At 49.2% G+C, this 16588-nt stretch overlaps 1 protein-coding gene across 1 annotated transcript; it reads right to left on the bottom strand.

The window, feature by feature from the left end:
- Nucleotides 1-2692: 2692 nt before the first annotated feature.
- KLF4 (Kruppel like factor 4) lies at nucleotides 2693-6881 on the bottom strand. Its single transcript, XM_040541664.1, has 4 exons — nucleotides 6597-6881; nucleotides 5580-6510; nucleotides 5310-5474; nucleotides 2693-3797 (listed from the first exon to the last, which is right to left on the bottom strand). Exons 1-4 carry the CDS (start codon nucleotides 6690-6692, stop codon nucleotides 3622-3624), a joined length of 1368 nt encoding a protein of 455 aa, XP_040397598.1. The 5' UTR covers nucleotides 6693-6881; the 3' UTR covers nucleotides 2693-3621.
- Nucleotides 6882-16588: the final 9707 nt, after the last annotated feature.

Below are 16588 nucleotides of genomic sequence, written 5' to 3' on the forward strand. Positions count from 1 at the left end.
AAGCACAGCTCCATGTGACAGGGGAAAGCTGAAGGCATTTGTGCTGGGTTGCATGCAGCAAACGAGTTTAAAGTGCACGAAGCTTCCAGCCCTGCGGTGTGCAGCAGACAAGTGCACAGAAGCGCTGCGGCTCTGAGCAGGTTTTTGTTCCGATGCCACTTTTGAACACTTGGCACCCAGTAGGCAGACATGTGTCATCTTGTTTAAAACAGCTCCATCTTCACACGTTAAACGTGCTCAAGAGAGAGATTTGGGCGAGGGGTGAGCAGAATTAAGGATGGCTGCAGTTCGACTGCAGAGATCATTCTCTGCCCGGGGAGCTTTTCCCTTCCGTAGCTAAAGTCATGCTCCGGGGCAGCTCCAGAGGTGCTCACCCTATGTCAGAGAGGCCACCCCTAATAAACCCAGCTTCCAGACGCCAAAGCCTGAGCAAAGTAGCACATGAACATAACTTTAGTAATGCTAAACAAATCCCGTTTTTCAAGACACCCTTACAAGACTGCTTGGTGTTTTACATACGCTTTACTAGATACGGCTTTTGATTTATGTGTTGCTCCACTGCATCCATTTATGATCTTGCACCTAAGTGCAGTTCCAGGAGGACAGACACAATGAAACAGGTGGCGAACAGGACGTGCTATTTGTAGCTCTACCTATGTGAGCAGAGCACAACTGGTACAACTGCTCGCTTCAGTATTTCCCCCAGAGACCTCCTTAAGAACAAGCACTGCCTCTCCCGGGCTGCATACTGTGCAGCAAAAATCGACTGTTGGCTCCTGTCCCAAAAGTATAGGAATAACATTTTGGAAATGGTTAAAGGAACAGCAGCATTTCTTTTTAAATACCAAGCTACAACTGTGTCTGTTTAGCTCTGGAAAGAAAGTCATACATGAGGACAGCTTAGTTAGGAGCAGGGGGAAAAAAAATCACGTGGGAGAAGAGAACAAAGCCCCATTTCAAGAACGCTGTTGTCTGTGCGACTATAAACCTAGGGTCTATAAAACCATCAAAGAGAAACTGAAGTTGGCATTAACAGATACAGATTACTAAATGCTAGAGCACCTCGTAAAATTCTTAAGATTTTATAATGACAGCACACGGGGAACACAAAACCAAACCAAACCAAAACAAACCCATCAAGTTTCTCAAATGAAATCTGCAAATTTCAATACATATGGATGTGTTAGCACATAAACCTTGCACAGATTTAGGTCATCCTGAACAGCAGTCCTACAAAGGTGATCCTACAGCTACCCAAGCGTGTACCAGCATTAGAGACAGAACACTCCAGGTCAGCTACAACACTGACCTCAGATATCTTCCGTAGGATCCACATCCAAAGCAACAGAAAAATGTCAGAAATTACTGTTTTTAAGTTTCCACAAGAAAAAAAAGCTTCAGGATGACTCATAACTTTAATTCAGCTTTAAATAGCTGATATTTGCAAACCAAACACGACATTCCCTGCTCCCCATGTTACCCATGAACCAAACCAACTAAGATAGCTTCAGGTGAACAAAGCCTGCCTAGGAGATAAGGGGTGAGAAATAGTTTTAGCATCGTTATGGGACTTAGACAGCTTTAGAAAGAAAAGGTGCCAGTCACCACACAAAGAACACAAGAAAATGTGGAATTTGATGGGACATTTGGAACAAGAAGTTGATATTACAACTCCTGCTTTAACTGCTGCAAAAATATGAATGGCTCTTGCCTGTAATTTATTTTCTATGGTCAGCTTTATTCAGCATTATATATATACACACAGATTCCTGGCTGACAGACATTTTAAAATAGAGGTGGAAGAATCACTTCTGCCTTCTCTTTACAAAGAGTAGTTAGAAAAGCATGTCCTATTCAGCGAGTATTCATGTTGAAATCATCTTATTGCTACATGTTTGTAAAGAAAGTAGAGCAACAAGGTCCCTAAGGACAACTACAACAAAAGTGCTAACTACCCAAGCCATGCAATGGGCTCACTGCATCGACTGCAGAAAAGCAAGTGCAGTTGAAGGTACGCTGGAGAATTGGCAGCAACATGTCCCGAATGTGCATCTAGATTCTGCATGGTCAACATCCCCAAGTTACGTATGTATACCAGGACTCCTACAGGAATTTTGGCTCTTCACATACCGTTGGCTTATTGAATTTCCAGGAGAGAGCAGGCTTCAAATTAAATGAGACTGCATGTAGTTTATTGTTTAAAGGTGTTTTATGCATGCATGTTATTCCTTAATTCATGCTTTGTCTTCACTGTGTTACTCAGCTGATCTTTGTTCATTCACTTGAAAGTGACAGGAATTATACAAGCTTATCTGAGAAGCCCAAGAAAATGAAGCTAGAAGTCTTACATGCTGAAAAGACCACTAAAAAATTTCTAAAATTTGTTTTATTTGTATATGCAAAGTCTAACATGCCAAATGGACATGCCCTGTAACAGATAACTGTTACCTTAAAAATTATGTTTCATGATGCTGGTAAGTGGCACTTCAGTATTTGTAACAAAAAAATACACGTTATTTTCCCCCTCAAATGATGTGTTTTTATCAGAACTGCACTTATCTATCCTACCTCTTTCAGAGTCCTGAGGCTACAAGCCCTCACCACCCCCCTCTGCCTTGGGAAACTCAACTACTAACAAACACCTAAGCTTTCTTTGGACATATCCATGCACAGAAGAAAATTACAAAAGCCATTCAGATAAAATATTATAGGTTTATTTAAAACTTATTTTCCGCTTGAATATGCAAAATACAAACTCCAAAATGTCCTTTTTCTTTACTTCGTAGTTTACAAATATACAAAATAGAAGTTTGCTTAAATTTATATTACATATTTATTATGTAAAGAACTATATAGAAAACATTTGTTCTGCTTAAGGCATATTTGGGAATAAACCATTGTACAAACTATTGCACATCGAAACCACAGTGCATTACAGACTGTCTGCATAAAGTTATTTTCTTTAAAAAAAAAAGATAAACCAGGATTATTTACCTGATTTAGGTCATAATTGGCGATCGGAAGACAAAAATATTTCCTTGTCAGATATGCAGCAGTTTGAGAACTTTGGCTTCCTGTTTTTGGTACCTCTAAAACCAACAGTCACTAAGCACCATGAAATAGGCTTTTAAAACATAACTCTGTACCTGAATTTTTCCTCCTCTTCTAACATCGTAATGGCTTTTAGAAGGAAAAAAAGGAAAGTACAAGATGACATTTACATCTAATATTGCATTGAAAGAAAATTTAAGGGAATGTCATTTCCCTGTGTAATATCCCCACCCTCCGAACTACACACAGTCTGTTTAACCCTGATATCCGTGACTTCCAGTCACTCCTTGGCATTTTGTAGTCCGGAAATAATTCAAGTTGGATTTACAAATGGAATGATAGAAGATCCAGTCATTGACCCCAATGTTTTCGGTTTTCTTTTAAATGTATATATATAAAAAAAAAAGTTGCAATGTCTATATGCAATTATCCCTCTTTCCACTCTTTGGAAGACTTCACCTTGATTCTGTGTAGTGCTTAAACTGGGTTCTCCCCTTCTTGCGGAAGACAGTCCTTGTGCTGTAAATACTGAATCTCTAAGGCAGTTGGGGAAAGATCCACTGCTTCCAATTAAAAGTGCCTCTTCATGTGTAAGGCGAGGTGATCCGACCTGGAAAATGCTCTGTCACACCGCTGGCACTGAAAAGGGCGGTGGCCCGTGTGTTTTCGGTAGTGACGAGTAAGTTCATCAGATCGGGCAAACTTCCATCCGCAGCCTTCCCAGTCACAGTGATAAGGTTTCTCACCTTTAAAAAACAGAAACATGTCAGCAAGGTTTATTTGTGGCTACCTTTGTTTCCACTCCACTGCTAACACCTGACTTTCAAGAAGAAAACAGAAAAAGTATCAAAAGGCAAAGTTCTTGAAGGGATTGTAAGCAAACTACTAGCAGACTAACAGTCTTTTCAAGACATTACAGGTATTATATAGCATGAACACCACTGAAATCTTCGCTAAAGTTTGTCTTGTACTTGAGGCTTTAGAACACAGGCGTTCAGTTAGGACTGTATTTTTGCTGGCTAATGTTACACAATCAAATATCAACCAGAAATAGCTCAGCAAAAAAAAAAAAAGTAATGCATTTAGATAATTGTAGGTCTCAATTAAAACCAGTTGGAAACTGTTTTCATTAGCTCAGCTCGATTAAGAGCTCAATCTTTCAGCCTTCACAACAGCAAAACTGCTGTTGACTGCAAGACAAACTTCCCTGTCAATTACAAACTCGGTCCTACTCATCCTAGAGACCATGCTGGCAGTCTCGGGACAGGCAGGAAGAACTGTTCACTTGACCAATTTTTCTTCCCGCTGCCATTAGCCGAACACGTAGCCTAACCACTAAGCTGTTGTTTCTCCCTTTCCCACCTCCTCCTCGGGAGAAAGTTTTGAATCAAACTCACAATCCCGGGATTTAAATTATGCAAATTCCCAGGTTATTTAATCACTATTACGGAATGCCTGCACTGGCGAAACTGTGCATGATGTACCTGCTTTCACAAGCTCAGCTATTGCAATATGGCATTCAGCTGTAAGGTTGAAGTTTGAACTCGAGCTCAGATGCGTACTTTCGCAGATTTTATCCAAATTCTAGCAGTCACCAGCGAGCTGTTAAACCCCGTCTCTTTGGCGCTAACCCTGGGGCAGATGCGCTCCCACACGTAGGCGAGGCACTCCCAGCAGTGCCACCAACACAGCTGCAACCCCGCTCGCATGGAGCCTGTCACCATTGGGCTCAGAAAGGGAAAGGCAGCTCACAGAGGTGCCAAGGCTTCGGTGAGTTATAGCTAAAGGCACCGTCAGCTACACGATCCCTCGCACTAGAGCAAGCCAAGACAAGAGGGTTGTGTACGAAGCACTTAACCATGAACAAAGAAAGCAGAATCTTAGAGAGAGGTCTGCTCCTTCCTCTGAAGTGCGCCAGCAACATCTACAGCAACAAATCCTTGCTGACTTCCAACTACCTGCTAATTAGCCAGACACACAGCAAGAGAAGAGCAACAAACTTTGCCTCAGCAAGAAACCCACCCTCTCCCACATCTGAGTCATTCTGCACCATTAAGTGAAACACAGAGCCAGTAAGCAAAGACTGCACAGGACTTAACGTAGCCAAGGGGAGAAGAAACATGCCCAGAAACCCAGCAGAGAAATGTTAGGACTTGCTACTTTTGGCTCTCCTCCTGTCCACCCCCTGCCCCCTTGCGCTGTCCGAGGGGGCTCGCCCCATGCCCCAGCAGCCCGGTGACCCCACGCGGGGGCCTCACCTGTGTGGGTTCTCAGATGCGCCTTGAGATGAGAGCTCTTGGTGTAGGTTTTGCCGCAGCCCGCGTAGTCACAGGTGTGTGTGGCCGTCCTTTTCCTAGGCCATGACCGGCGCCCCCTCTTTGGTTTGGTCTCCTCGGGCAGGCAGCTCCCCGGCGGCATCAGCTCTAAGAGGCAGGGAAGGCGGAGAGTGAGCACCGCCACGGCCGGTGCCGGCGCAAGCACATGGCACGCCCGCCGCCGAGACCACGGAGGCAGGCACGGGGACTCACCTTGGTACTGGAGCGTGCTGGGGGGCAGCTGCTCGGGCAGGAAGGCGGGGTAGCCGGGGGCCGGGGGGTACCCCGGCGGCAGCGGCAGCGGCGGGTGGCTCAGCCCCGGTGCGGCGGGGAGACAGTCCCTGCTGCTCAGCATCTCCTCGGGACCCAGCGAAGGCGTAGTCCGGGCGGGCAGCAGGCGGCCCATGGCGAAGTCGTGCTGGGGGGCTCCTCGGGGGCCGCTCCCGTGCGGCGGGGCCAGCGTGCACGGCGGGGTGGCCTCCTGCTTGATTTTGGGGCACATCCGCGGCAGGGGGCTGTAGGGGGGCGCCGCCGGTCCCTCGGTGCCGGGCGGCGGGGCCGTCGGCGGGCCGCTCTTGGGGCTGAGCCCCGGGTGGCTGTAGTCGCCCACGGCCTTCACCACGAACTTGCCCTGCAGGCTGCCCAGCGGCGGCAGGGCGGCGGCGGGCGCCGGCAGGTACACCGGGTCCAGGTCGGGCCGCATCAGCTCGGCCACGAAGCCTCCGGAGGGCGACACGTCGGTGATGTCGGCCAGGTTGAAGGGGGCGGCGGCCGGGCCGGCGGCGGGAGCCCCATCGCGGCTGCCGCCGCCGCCGTAGAGGAGGCCGCCGGGCTCGGCGCGGGGCAGCGGGTAGGCGAAGGGCCCGGCGGGGCAGGGGCTGGCGGCGGGGGCCGGGGCTGCTGCTACTGCGGGTGCCACCACCACGGCGGCGGCGGCGGCGGGCTCCTGGTGCATGAGGGAGTTGGAGAGGATGAAGTCGAAGTCCAGCAGCTCGTTGAACTCCTCGGTGTCGCGGCGGGGACCCAGCGCGGCGGCGGCCGCCTCCAGCTCCGACGGCTGCGGCGGTGGCTGCGGCGGCGGCGCCTCCACGGGACGGGCCGCCAGCGCCGGGCGCTTCAGCTGCGACAGCTCCTCCCGCCACCGCTGCGGGGACACGGGCACGGCTCAGACCCCGCACCGACACACCGCACATCCGCACCGCGCCGCACCCCCGCCCCGCCGATACTCACGTTGCCGGGGCCCGCGGGCCGCGGCGCCTTCTCGCGGCCCGCGGCGCCCGCCGCGAAGGTGGCGATGGAGGGGAGGAGCGTGCCGCTGAGCGCCATCGCGCACCCGCCGCGGGGCTGCCTGCGGGACGGCACCGGGGGCACGGCACGGCACCGCACCGGGGGCGTCAGGCGACGGCGGGCGGCGGGGGCAGCGGCAGGGCGGCGGCGCGATGTGCTGCTGCTGCTGGTGCTGCTGCTGCTGCCCGGGGAGCCGCGGCCATGGGGGAAACGGTGGCGGAGGAGAGGGGAAAGTAGGGAGGGTAGGGAGGGAGGGGCGGCGCCGCGCCGCGCCGCGCCGCGCTCCGCAGCCGCCGCCCGCCGCCCGCCGCGCCCCGCTCGGCACTGCCTGCGGCCCGCCGCCTCCGCCCCTTTTATAACCTCACCTCGCGCAAGCCCCTCCCACCGTCGCCGTGGCGACGGCGAAAACAAACTGACACGTGGGGAGACCGGACGGGGGAGGGGGGGGGCCGCGCGCGCGAGGGGAAGGAGGAGGCGGGAAACGGGGGGGGGGGCGGGGGGGGGAGGGGGAGGGAGCTCGCGCCTCGCCCCGCCCCGCCCCGCCCCGCCCCGCGCGCGCGGCTGGGTGCGTGACGCAGGCGGGGCGCTAACGTCAGCGTGGAGGGGGGGGAGCCGGGGATGCCCGCGCGCCGCCGGGTCTCGCGCACCTTCGGCAGGGCGGGGCGGGGCGGGGCGGGGCGGGGGGGTGGGGGGTGGGGGTGGGGGAGTGCGCGCTCCCGCCGGGCGGGATGGGCTGCGGGAGCGCGCCCCGGGGGGGGTGGGCTGGGGAGAGACCGCCCGGGAGTGGCACGGGACGGCGCTGCTTAGCATAGCATAGCGTAACAAATGGAATTAAATTAAATTAAGTAAAATAAAAAAAAAAAAATTAAATTAAAATAAAAAAAATAAAGTAAAATAAAATAAAATAAATAATATAAAATAAAGTAAAATAAGTTAAAATAAATTAAAAACAATAAATTAAAATAAAATAATTACATAGCCCTTCCCTTCCCTTCCCTTCCCTTCCCTTCCCTTCCCTTCCCTTCCCTTCCCTTCCCTTCCCTTCCCTTCCCTTCCCTTCCCTTCCCTTCCCTTCCCTTCCCTTCCCTTCCCTTCCCTTCCCTTCCCCTTTCCCTTTTTTTCTCCCTTTCCCTTTTTTTCCGCTTTTTCCCTTTCCCTTCCCCCCTCCCTTCCCATCCCGTTTCCCCCTTTCCCCTCCCCCCATCCCCCCTTCCCTATACCTCTCTTTCTTCAATTCCCAAATTTTCCCCCCTTTCCCGCAGCACCCCTTGCCCGGGACTCCCCGTCCCGCAGCCCTCGGCTCCGTGCGGTGCGCGGGGGCAACGCTGCAGACCGTCGGCGTTAAAAACAAACAAATAAACAAACAAATATAGTAATAATAGCAACAACAACAACAGCGATAAAAACAATGTGAATAATAAAAAATAAATAATAAAAATCAATAATAATAATCCATAATATAAAACAGTAATATAAAATAATAACATGATAGTATTTACAATGAGTAAAAGCGCACAACCCCCCCCCCCCCCCCCCCCAGAAAGCAGCCACGGGGGGGCACGGGAGCGGCCGCCCGGCTCCTGCAGAGGGCAATGGCGAGCCGGCCGCGGTCGGCCGCCCCCTCCCCCCCACCCCCGCTTATCGCCGCGGGGAGACTCTCCCGGGCCCGGTGCGGGTCCGAGCCGTGCCCCCGTCCCGTCCCGTCCCGTCGGACCGCCCCCCGGAGCTGTCCCTGCCCGGCCAGGAGCCGTCGATGGCTGAACCAAACCCCAAAATAACAACGGAGTACCCGGCTTTATTTTAGCGAACTGGTTTTACCAGTTCCGTGTTATAAATGTTAATTATTAATAACTCCGGCACTAGAAAACAGGCTTTTTTTTTTTTTTTTTTTTTTTTTTCCCAACACAAAGTCCACGTCTTGGCAGAGGATGTGCCGGGAGCCACCGGGTTAATCCTAAAAGGATTAACGTGGACAGATGAAGGTTGCCCAGGGATGCCCAAGGACTTCTCGGGTGCTCTCTGCCTGGCACCTCCCAGCTTCGATTTTTGTCCGGGGCTTGTTCCCTCACTCTCTTGGACAAACCCTTCATCAATTAGCCCGTCCCAGCCCCAGCGGGTTTGGGATTTACACCTCCCCCCTCCAGCCTAGTCCCAGAGAGAGCTCCCAGTGTGGGAGCCCGCAGGTCTCTGGAGGGTTTTCCCTCATCATTTGTTCTTCTTTTGTTCCCTGTCGGTGTGCATGTTAATTTACAGAGCTCCTAAGCAATGCCCCATTCCAAATTTCAAGCTCGGAATGACTCCGGGACAGCATCGGGATTAAAATTGCATCCCTTATTAGAAATACAAGACCCAGAAAGCTTCAAAAGCATACACAACCTCTGCGAAGTCAATGGCAGAGCTTTGCTTGTGACGGGAAGAGAAAACCTGAGCACAGTGCAGGTGGCTTTTGCAGCTTTTAATTAAAACAGACCTTTTTTTTTTTTTCATGGTAATTCCAATGGATACATGTGAGGTATGTGTGAGTTCGTGTTAAAAGGATGTGATCTGCCTACATCTTGGTCTCAATTTTGGGCTGTGTAAGCGCGGCATCGATATGTTCAGTGCCACCTGCTTTTGGACACCCTCCATGAAGGTGAAGACATTATTTTTCTGTAATCGAGCACAATCTGTAAGTTCTTCTTTTCTCCCTTAAATGAAAAGCAATGTGATTTAATGGTCCCTGATGTGAAGATTAAATGCATTAAATTTGCAGCTACTCACAGCCAGTGCTTCCCTAGCCTACAAAACAACATAAATATTGTTTCCTTAAGGCAGATTTCTTTTAATATGCTGTCTCTGGCCAGTCGACAACTTCTCTAACTCTCAGTTTTCTCCACATTTCCCAATTTTCTCTGAAACTTTCCTTCCAAGTCAGAACACAGCATGCCTCTGTGCTGTTCAAAGCTGACTTCGGGGATTGCTTAACTCAGATAGAAAATTGCACACACAGAATTTGTGTCCCTCTAGCCTTGGGACACGCGGTGACATTTTTCCAGACCGCGCTGTGCTTGGACAGGAGGACGCCTGCTGCCCAGGCTCTGTGCAGAAGGAAAGCAGTTCCACCTGCAGACACCAGCCCTGGCCGTGCCGTGGGTGCTGCTCACTCGTTTTCGGGAGAATTAGGACCTGTTGCTGACAGCCTGCGTTAATGGCAGGTTAATGCAGAGTGGAGTAAATCAGGTTTTTAACAAGGCTGATCCTGATGGAGACTCGGTGGCGGACCTGAGCCTGTGCTGAGTGCATCACCTGGGAGTGTGAACCCTGTAAAGACAGGAAAAAGGCCTGGTGGTGGAAGGGCATGGCTTCCCGGGGTAGGAATTTGTGGGGAAGGGAAGTTGTAAGGAAACAGCATCCCGAATTAAAACTATGAGGAACATCAGCAACAAGGAAGGGTCATGCTGAATGTGCCTGAGGCCAAGACCAACCTGTTTATCTCAATGTTTTCATTTTAAAGTGCGTGTTTGGAACTTGCTCTTCAACCCACTGGCTCTCGGGAACTGCAAAGTATGGCTTATTTTATCCCCTCTGCTTTGGTTGTCTGTGAGAGAAGCTGGCAGAGTCGGGGATGCAGATTTTGGGAAAGACCAAAGGGTCATGGTGTCCTCAGGGCCGGCAAAAGGATTCTCTGCCGGCATCTCTGAGATCATACTTTATTATCTTCCGAGATAACTCCAGTGGAGCTCTCCAGGAGGACAGCTGGGAAGAAAGCCATGTGTTTGTCTGTTTTCTACCGTGGCTTGTGACTCCTCACAAAATGTAACCGAGCTTATGGTTTATTTACCTCTTCTTGCATGGGGTACGTGATTTTTTGCAAACATAAGTAAAACCCTGCATGGTTGGCAGCTACACGTGCGGATTATTAGCACAAAGCAAAGGGCACATTTCTGAAGACTGTCCGCGGGCAATTCCAGGCAGGTTCCAAGCAGTAGTGGCGCACGCATACACAGATGGCACACACAGACTTAAGATCATGAGTGTTCACGCTTAGCGAGCCAGCAGTGCCTGTGGCCATATCTGTTTTCACCTGTTTTTTGAAAGCCCCACCATATTTTGCTGGTAGTTATTTTACTATCCTACAGGAGTAAGGCTGGGAATACCCAGTGACAGGGATTGCCACCAGCATTTCGTCGTTGAGAGCCTCTAAGAGGGGCTTAATCACAGAGGCCAATTCTCAGAAGGGCTCAGGCTGTTGATTCCCACCAAATTTCCCACTGGGGGGCTAAATCCCCATCAGACCCAGGCACTACATCCAGAGGTGCTGACCCCACATCACCAGCCTGCAGCACCCAGGGCTCTTGCATGCAGCAACCTTTCATCTTCCCAGCAGTCCAAAGGTTGCTGTCTTTCTTTAAAAGCCAAAATACTCTGAATGTTTTTTTTTTTTTTTTTTTTTTTTTGAGAAGCAGGAGCTCTATACATTTTTTTTTTTCTTAATCTTTCGCATTCTTTCTTTAATGCCTTTGCCCCATCCCTCATTGTTTTAATGGGCATACCCCTTCTTTGAATACAGATGTTCCCCAAGCTCTAACAATGAGTTGTAGAAGTGGGTCCCGCAGCGGGACCAGTGCAAACAAGGACTCCACGGTATACATCCTCCCCAAAGTCCCTGCAAGTAAACCCATTTGCATTGAGTGAAGAGGAATAATTCTTGTTTGTTTGTTGGTGAATTTTGTGTGCATGGTGCTGATATACTGTATGTTTCTAAAGCTAATGGAGAAGTCAAGGAAAAATAGAGAAAAACTGAAAAATTACCAACTTTTAGCTAATGAGTAGATGGTGGTCATAGGTTCATGATAAATTTGGTGTATTCTGGAAGATACAGGGAGATGTATGGGTGGGAAACCCAAGTTCCTCTGCGGAGATGGCTCTGAAGAAGCAGCGAGGTACCGGGATTACTGCTAATTCACCTTCCTGAACCCCGCCTGGGGACCCAGACTCTGTCATCTCTAGCTGCCTGAAACCCTTAGGGCACTGCTGTCCGATAGCCTCTGGAAAGGAACAGAAACTGTACTCATACAAGAACTGGTGACATTTTGCTCCCGATGAAGCCTTAAAGCTGCAGAAATTAGTAAGTCAGTCTCAGCACCCACACAGGAGAAATCAGCTTGCAACGCCAGTGGATTTTCCAAGCCCTCTCTCCATGGTTGAGCTCTGAGTTTCTTTTGTTTGAATAAAAGGGGTGCTTCTAAGGAGTGTAATCTGAGCCGATAACAAGCCTCCTAACAAAACGTACATTAAGGTGTGAGATACGAGAAAACTAGAAAATGCGAGATAGCTGCTTCTGGTGCACAACGCGCTTTAACTTGTGTGAGGAGAAAGTAAGAGAGGGCTTAGCAGTAAAGTGCCTCTCAGTTTCACCAGCAGTATTTAAATTAAATTTGTGCTAATGAGCCGGGTAGTCACAGGGCAGTAAACAATGCCCCTGACATCTTTTCACTGTTCCTCCCGTGCAGCGTTGTGGGTAAGCCGACCTGATTCACCCGAGATGTCTTTCCAAGCGATCTGCCATGCTGAAGTCAGGAACATCTGCTGCTGCACTGCACCAGCATCCAGCAGAGGAAATGATTAGATAAATATTCCCCTCATTTGAACAGGGATAAATACATTGTAAGAGAACGCTGGGAGAAAGGATCAATGCTGCCCGCTCTGAGAATAAATATCAGGCTTCCACATTGTTTCCATAAATGCCTCCAGCTCTGCTTCAACACTAATGGACCAGCAGGAGTCCATTATTCTATGATAACAGTCTCTTGCTCTCTTAATGAGAGCAATATGGAAACGGTTCTCAGATTTTTAACATAGTCTGTGCATAACGATGCTCTGATGGCATTGCAGAACGCCAGGGTTGGTGGTTCCATCGCTTCCAGGGAAGTTTTGCAGGAAGAAGCAGGACTTTTTTTCCAGGGAAGAGAGTGGCAGAGATGGGACTGTGCCCATTCAGGGGCACATGGAGGGTGGGCACCTAGGTGGGCACCTGCCCTAGCACCTCTGGGCTGAGATGTGCTGCTCGCCTCGGGGCTGCCCCGACACATGCTGCGTTTGCGGGGACGTGGGGATGAGGAGTGCCATAGGAAGTCAGCAATGAGGAGACATGAGGAAATTAATAACGCTGCATTCTGAGCAGGGATTGAATAGCGTGCAGTAATTGAGGCCTGGGGCCACACTCTGCACAATGAGGAAGAAACAGAATAAGGAATAGCTGCTCATTACGCTCCAGATTCAGCCGGTCTGAATTCCACCTAAGTCTTTCTGCCAAGCGTTTCGTACTGGCAGGCTGAGGGCCTGTGGGGATGCTGAGCCAGTGGGAAGCCCTAGGTGGAATTTAGGTTGGGACTAAATCTGCCTGCCGCTGAGCAGCATGCACACCTTGAGCAATCAGTGAGGCTGAGCTGCCCTGGGAAGTGCCTGGCGATCCTGTAGTGCAAGAGAGGGACCAAAAGAAGGCGGCATGGGCAACTTCAGTTCTGGCACATCCAGTTTGTTAGCACACAATGTTGTGTGCCTGATTTTGCAACATTAATGTTTTCACTTTTTTTTTTTCTTTTTTTTTTTCTTTTTTTTTCTTTCCAGTGGGAGGCCTAATACCAGCCATTTGTGAAGAAATGATACAGCTAAACCCAAAAGAAAAGTATTTGCTTCTGAACTCTGTTAAAGTTTCCGTGTATACATCAGCAAAACTCTTTGTAGTGCATGCAGTATATGACAAGGACCAATGCAGCCAAGACTACGGATAAATGCACTAGTCATTAAAACACAGTAGGGCACTTACACCAGTCAATGCTCCCAGATGCTGGCACCCCATGAGTAAAGACACGGTCATTGTCAGCTGAATCCATGATATTATCCTCAGAAGACTGATTGCCAAAGAGCGTTTCTATTGATAAGATCTCCTGACTGGCCTTACAGGCCATGGCCTAGCCCAATGGGTGGGTGGCAGGGGCTGCGAGGAGGGCACCTGGCCTGCCCCTCGAGACAGGGGCACAGATCTGCCTCCAGAGCAGAGGAGAGAGGCCTGGAGACCTCATTCAAGCACTAAATCACCCCATAGGGTGTGCTCAAGGAGGCTGGCTGGCAGGGACTGGGCACGAAAAGAGGTCTCATGGATGTTCCCCATAAAGGTGCCTGTGCCTCGGGTCATGTCACAAGGCTGCCAGCTCTGGTCTTCAGCACCAGAAGTCATTTTGAAAGGTAAGTTAGACTTTGCTGTGACTAAAAGTGTCCCATCCAACCAGTGACACCTTCTTTATGCCCAAATCGATGTGTGTGTAGTTGTGGCTCATTGCTTCATCACCTAAAAAGTTGATCTGCTCTTTTTTTTTTTTTTCTTTCTTCTTTTTTCTCTTTCTCTTTTTTTCCTTTTGTAATATCCACCATTACAAATGATGTTTGTGTAAGTCCTGTGGCTCTTCACCTGAATGCTCACACTTTTGTCACATAGTTGTAGTGAGATCCTAAAAATCCCACTCTTGTTTGGTTGTGAAAAATGGAAGTATTAAAAAGTGACTGGACTGTAAAGGAAAGGAAGATGTCTCTTAATATAACATACTCATAATTCACTCAATGAGGTGTTAATGAGACCGATCACCTGGAAGCCAGGACTATATAAATACAGACAGATTTCTTTTTTAGGAAGGTGGATAACCTATTGTAGGATATGCCATGGTGCCTGGGCAGTTCTCCATTGCTGTAAGCCTGGGTGAAGATGATGTGGAGATATATGGGATATGGCAGGTGGAAGCACCCAGATCTGGATCTTTGGGCAGGAGGGCATATCTGGCAGATATCAAGGTCCTTTGAAAAGATGTGTAAGACTGCAGATCCTGGCTTTCCTCCTTTAAACTGGCATGAGATGCTGGTAGGTAGAGATCTCCTGGAAGTCAGTGTATGCAACGTGTTTGGTGTTAGAGAGAGAGGAGATTCACTTAACCCCAGAGCCCATTCTTTGAGACCTTCCTTCTGCAGGCATGTCCTTGCCAAACTGGGCAGACCTCATTATCCTGAATCCATTCCAAGCAATATTTGCAGTTTGTTCTGTGATTGTTTTCTCTGGGCTGCTCCCTTGCATCTCTGTGCCTCCTAAGGACTGCCTCTCCTTTGAAGATACTATTTTTATTGTTTTCACCCGCCCATCTTGGCCCAGGTCCACTGGTCCACTTTTTCTTTACTTTTTTTTTTTTTTTTTCCCCCTATTTTTTCTCCAATTTCCTCCTCTTCTGATAGCTAAAAATGTATGCTTAATAAAGTGTTTCTCCTCCTATATATCTTACTTTCTCAAACTTCATGCAAGAGGAGCCGACCTGACTGCCTGATGAAGCTGTGGGACAGCCTACCAGAGCCCTCTTTAGAGGTAAACCCTGACAAGTTCCCTGACAAGAAACCCTGACTGAGTTCACTCACATTTCCTTCCCTTTGGAAAAGATTGGCTTGACTCTCAGCACTGAGATTACTGCACACAGGAAATGAGTGGTAACATCTCCATCCGTGTCCAAGGTTTTGGAAGCCAGGAGAAGTTTTGCGGTATGAATACCAAGACAGACCTGATGTGTTTCAGACAGACAGAAGGGTGCACAGGATGCTTCTTAAGAGCAATCTGGAACACTATTACATGGTCAGCTGCCTTCTTGGTTATGCTGGAAGGATTATGTGCAAAAAGACCGCGGAATAAAGAAGATACACCAGGGCAGATGAGCTTTCATCCTATCCCAGTTCTTGCATTGGTCTGCTTTACAGTGACTCAAAAACTGTGGGTTGTTAGAATTTCCTTTAGCCTCACACACTGCAGGATAAGGAAGTGTCTCCAGACAGTCGCTCTGCACTTTCCTTGACTCAGTTTCCCTCCGCTGCTGCTACGTTACATCCTTTGGATCATTCCAGCCCCCTCCCTCCTGGTTCTGGGATTCATGGCCCTCTGGGCACTGTAGGTGTTGATTACAGTCATTTTCTTTCTGACAGTTAGCAAGACTGCTCTGTGTGTTTTCGTCACCGCAGCCTCCAATGCAGCTGCAGCCAAAGGGACTTGGACGCACAGCTCTTCCAGGGCCGTGGAGCACCAGACTACCATCAAAGTCATCAGCCCACTTCTCTCCTAAGCACCACTGTGTCACAGAACATCTTAGTCATCTGTGAGTCCCCTCTGCACAACCCATGTGAATATGAAAGGCACCTACCTAATTTCTGTGTCCCACAGAGTCATACGGAGCACCTTGAGACACGCAGGTGGCTGAGAACATGACCCCAAAGGACAGCTACTTTGTTTCCTGGCCAGGTGTTTGCCTGCACTCAAAACCTTTGAGGGTGACAAGCACCTGAAGTAGGCAACTTCAGTGGTTAAAAACGTCACACAAAAAAAATGTAAACACTATGAATGGGATATTTAACAATTCATTTTCAATTGAAGGCGAGGACTGAGGGAGAAGTATCATTTGGGAATGGAGGATGATTTTAGTGCTGCCACATTGGTTAAATGTGGCTGGCATCAGTGCTAACTAATTTTGCTTATTTTTTAAGCTTATGCCAAACTTGTGTTAGCTATGCTAGTCAAAGAAGCATTTATTTTGCCATTGGGAGCAGCATCCATGCTACTGCTGTGGGGTTTATTCATCAGCAAAGAGCAGCGCATGAGGGAAAGCCATCTGGTTTCAGCAGCTCTCCGTGGTCCTCCCCATCAGCTCACAGGGCTGACCAGGTCCCACCTGAGTTAAAACATGTCTGCTGATGTCTGCATTATTAGTCTGACCCAGTCCTGAATGGCAAGAGAGTGTTTTCTTTTTCCCTTTCATGATTAAGGTGGACCAAAGACCACATGTGCCAGCTTACTATGGCTTGATAGACAGCTGAACATTTACCAGGCTCTGGTGAGCTTATTATTTTGGACCCCATTTCTAGACATTAATAGT

Source organism: Cygnus olor, chromosome Z (genome assembly GCF_009769625.2).
Source record: "Cygnus olor isolate bCygOlo1 chromosome Z, bCygOlo1.pri.v2, whole genome shotgun sequence".
Taxonomy (NCBI): domain Eukaryota; kingdom Metazoa; phylum Chordata; class Aves; order Anseriformes; family Anatidae; genus Cygnus; species Cygnus olor.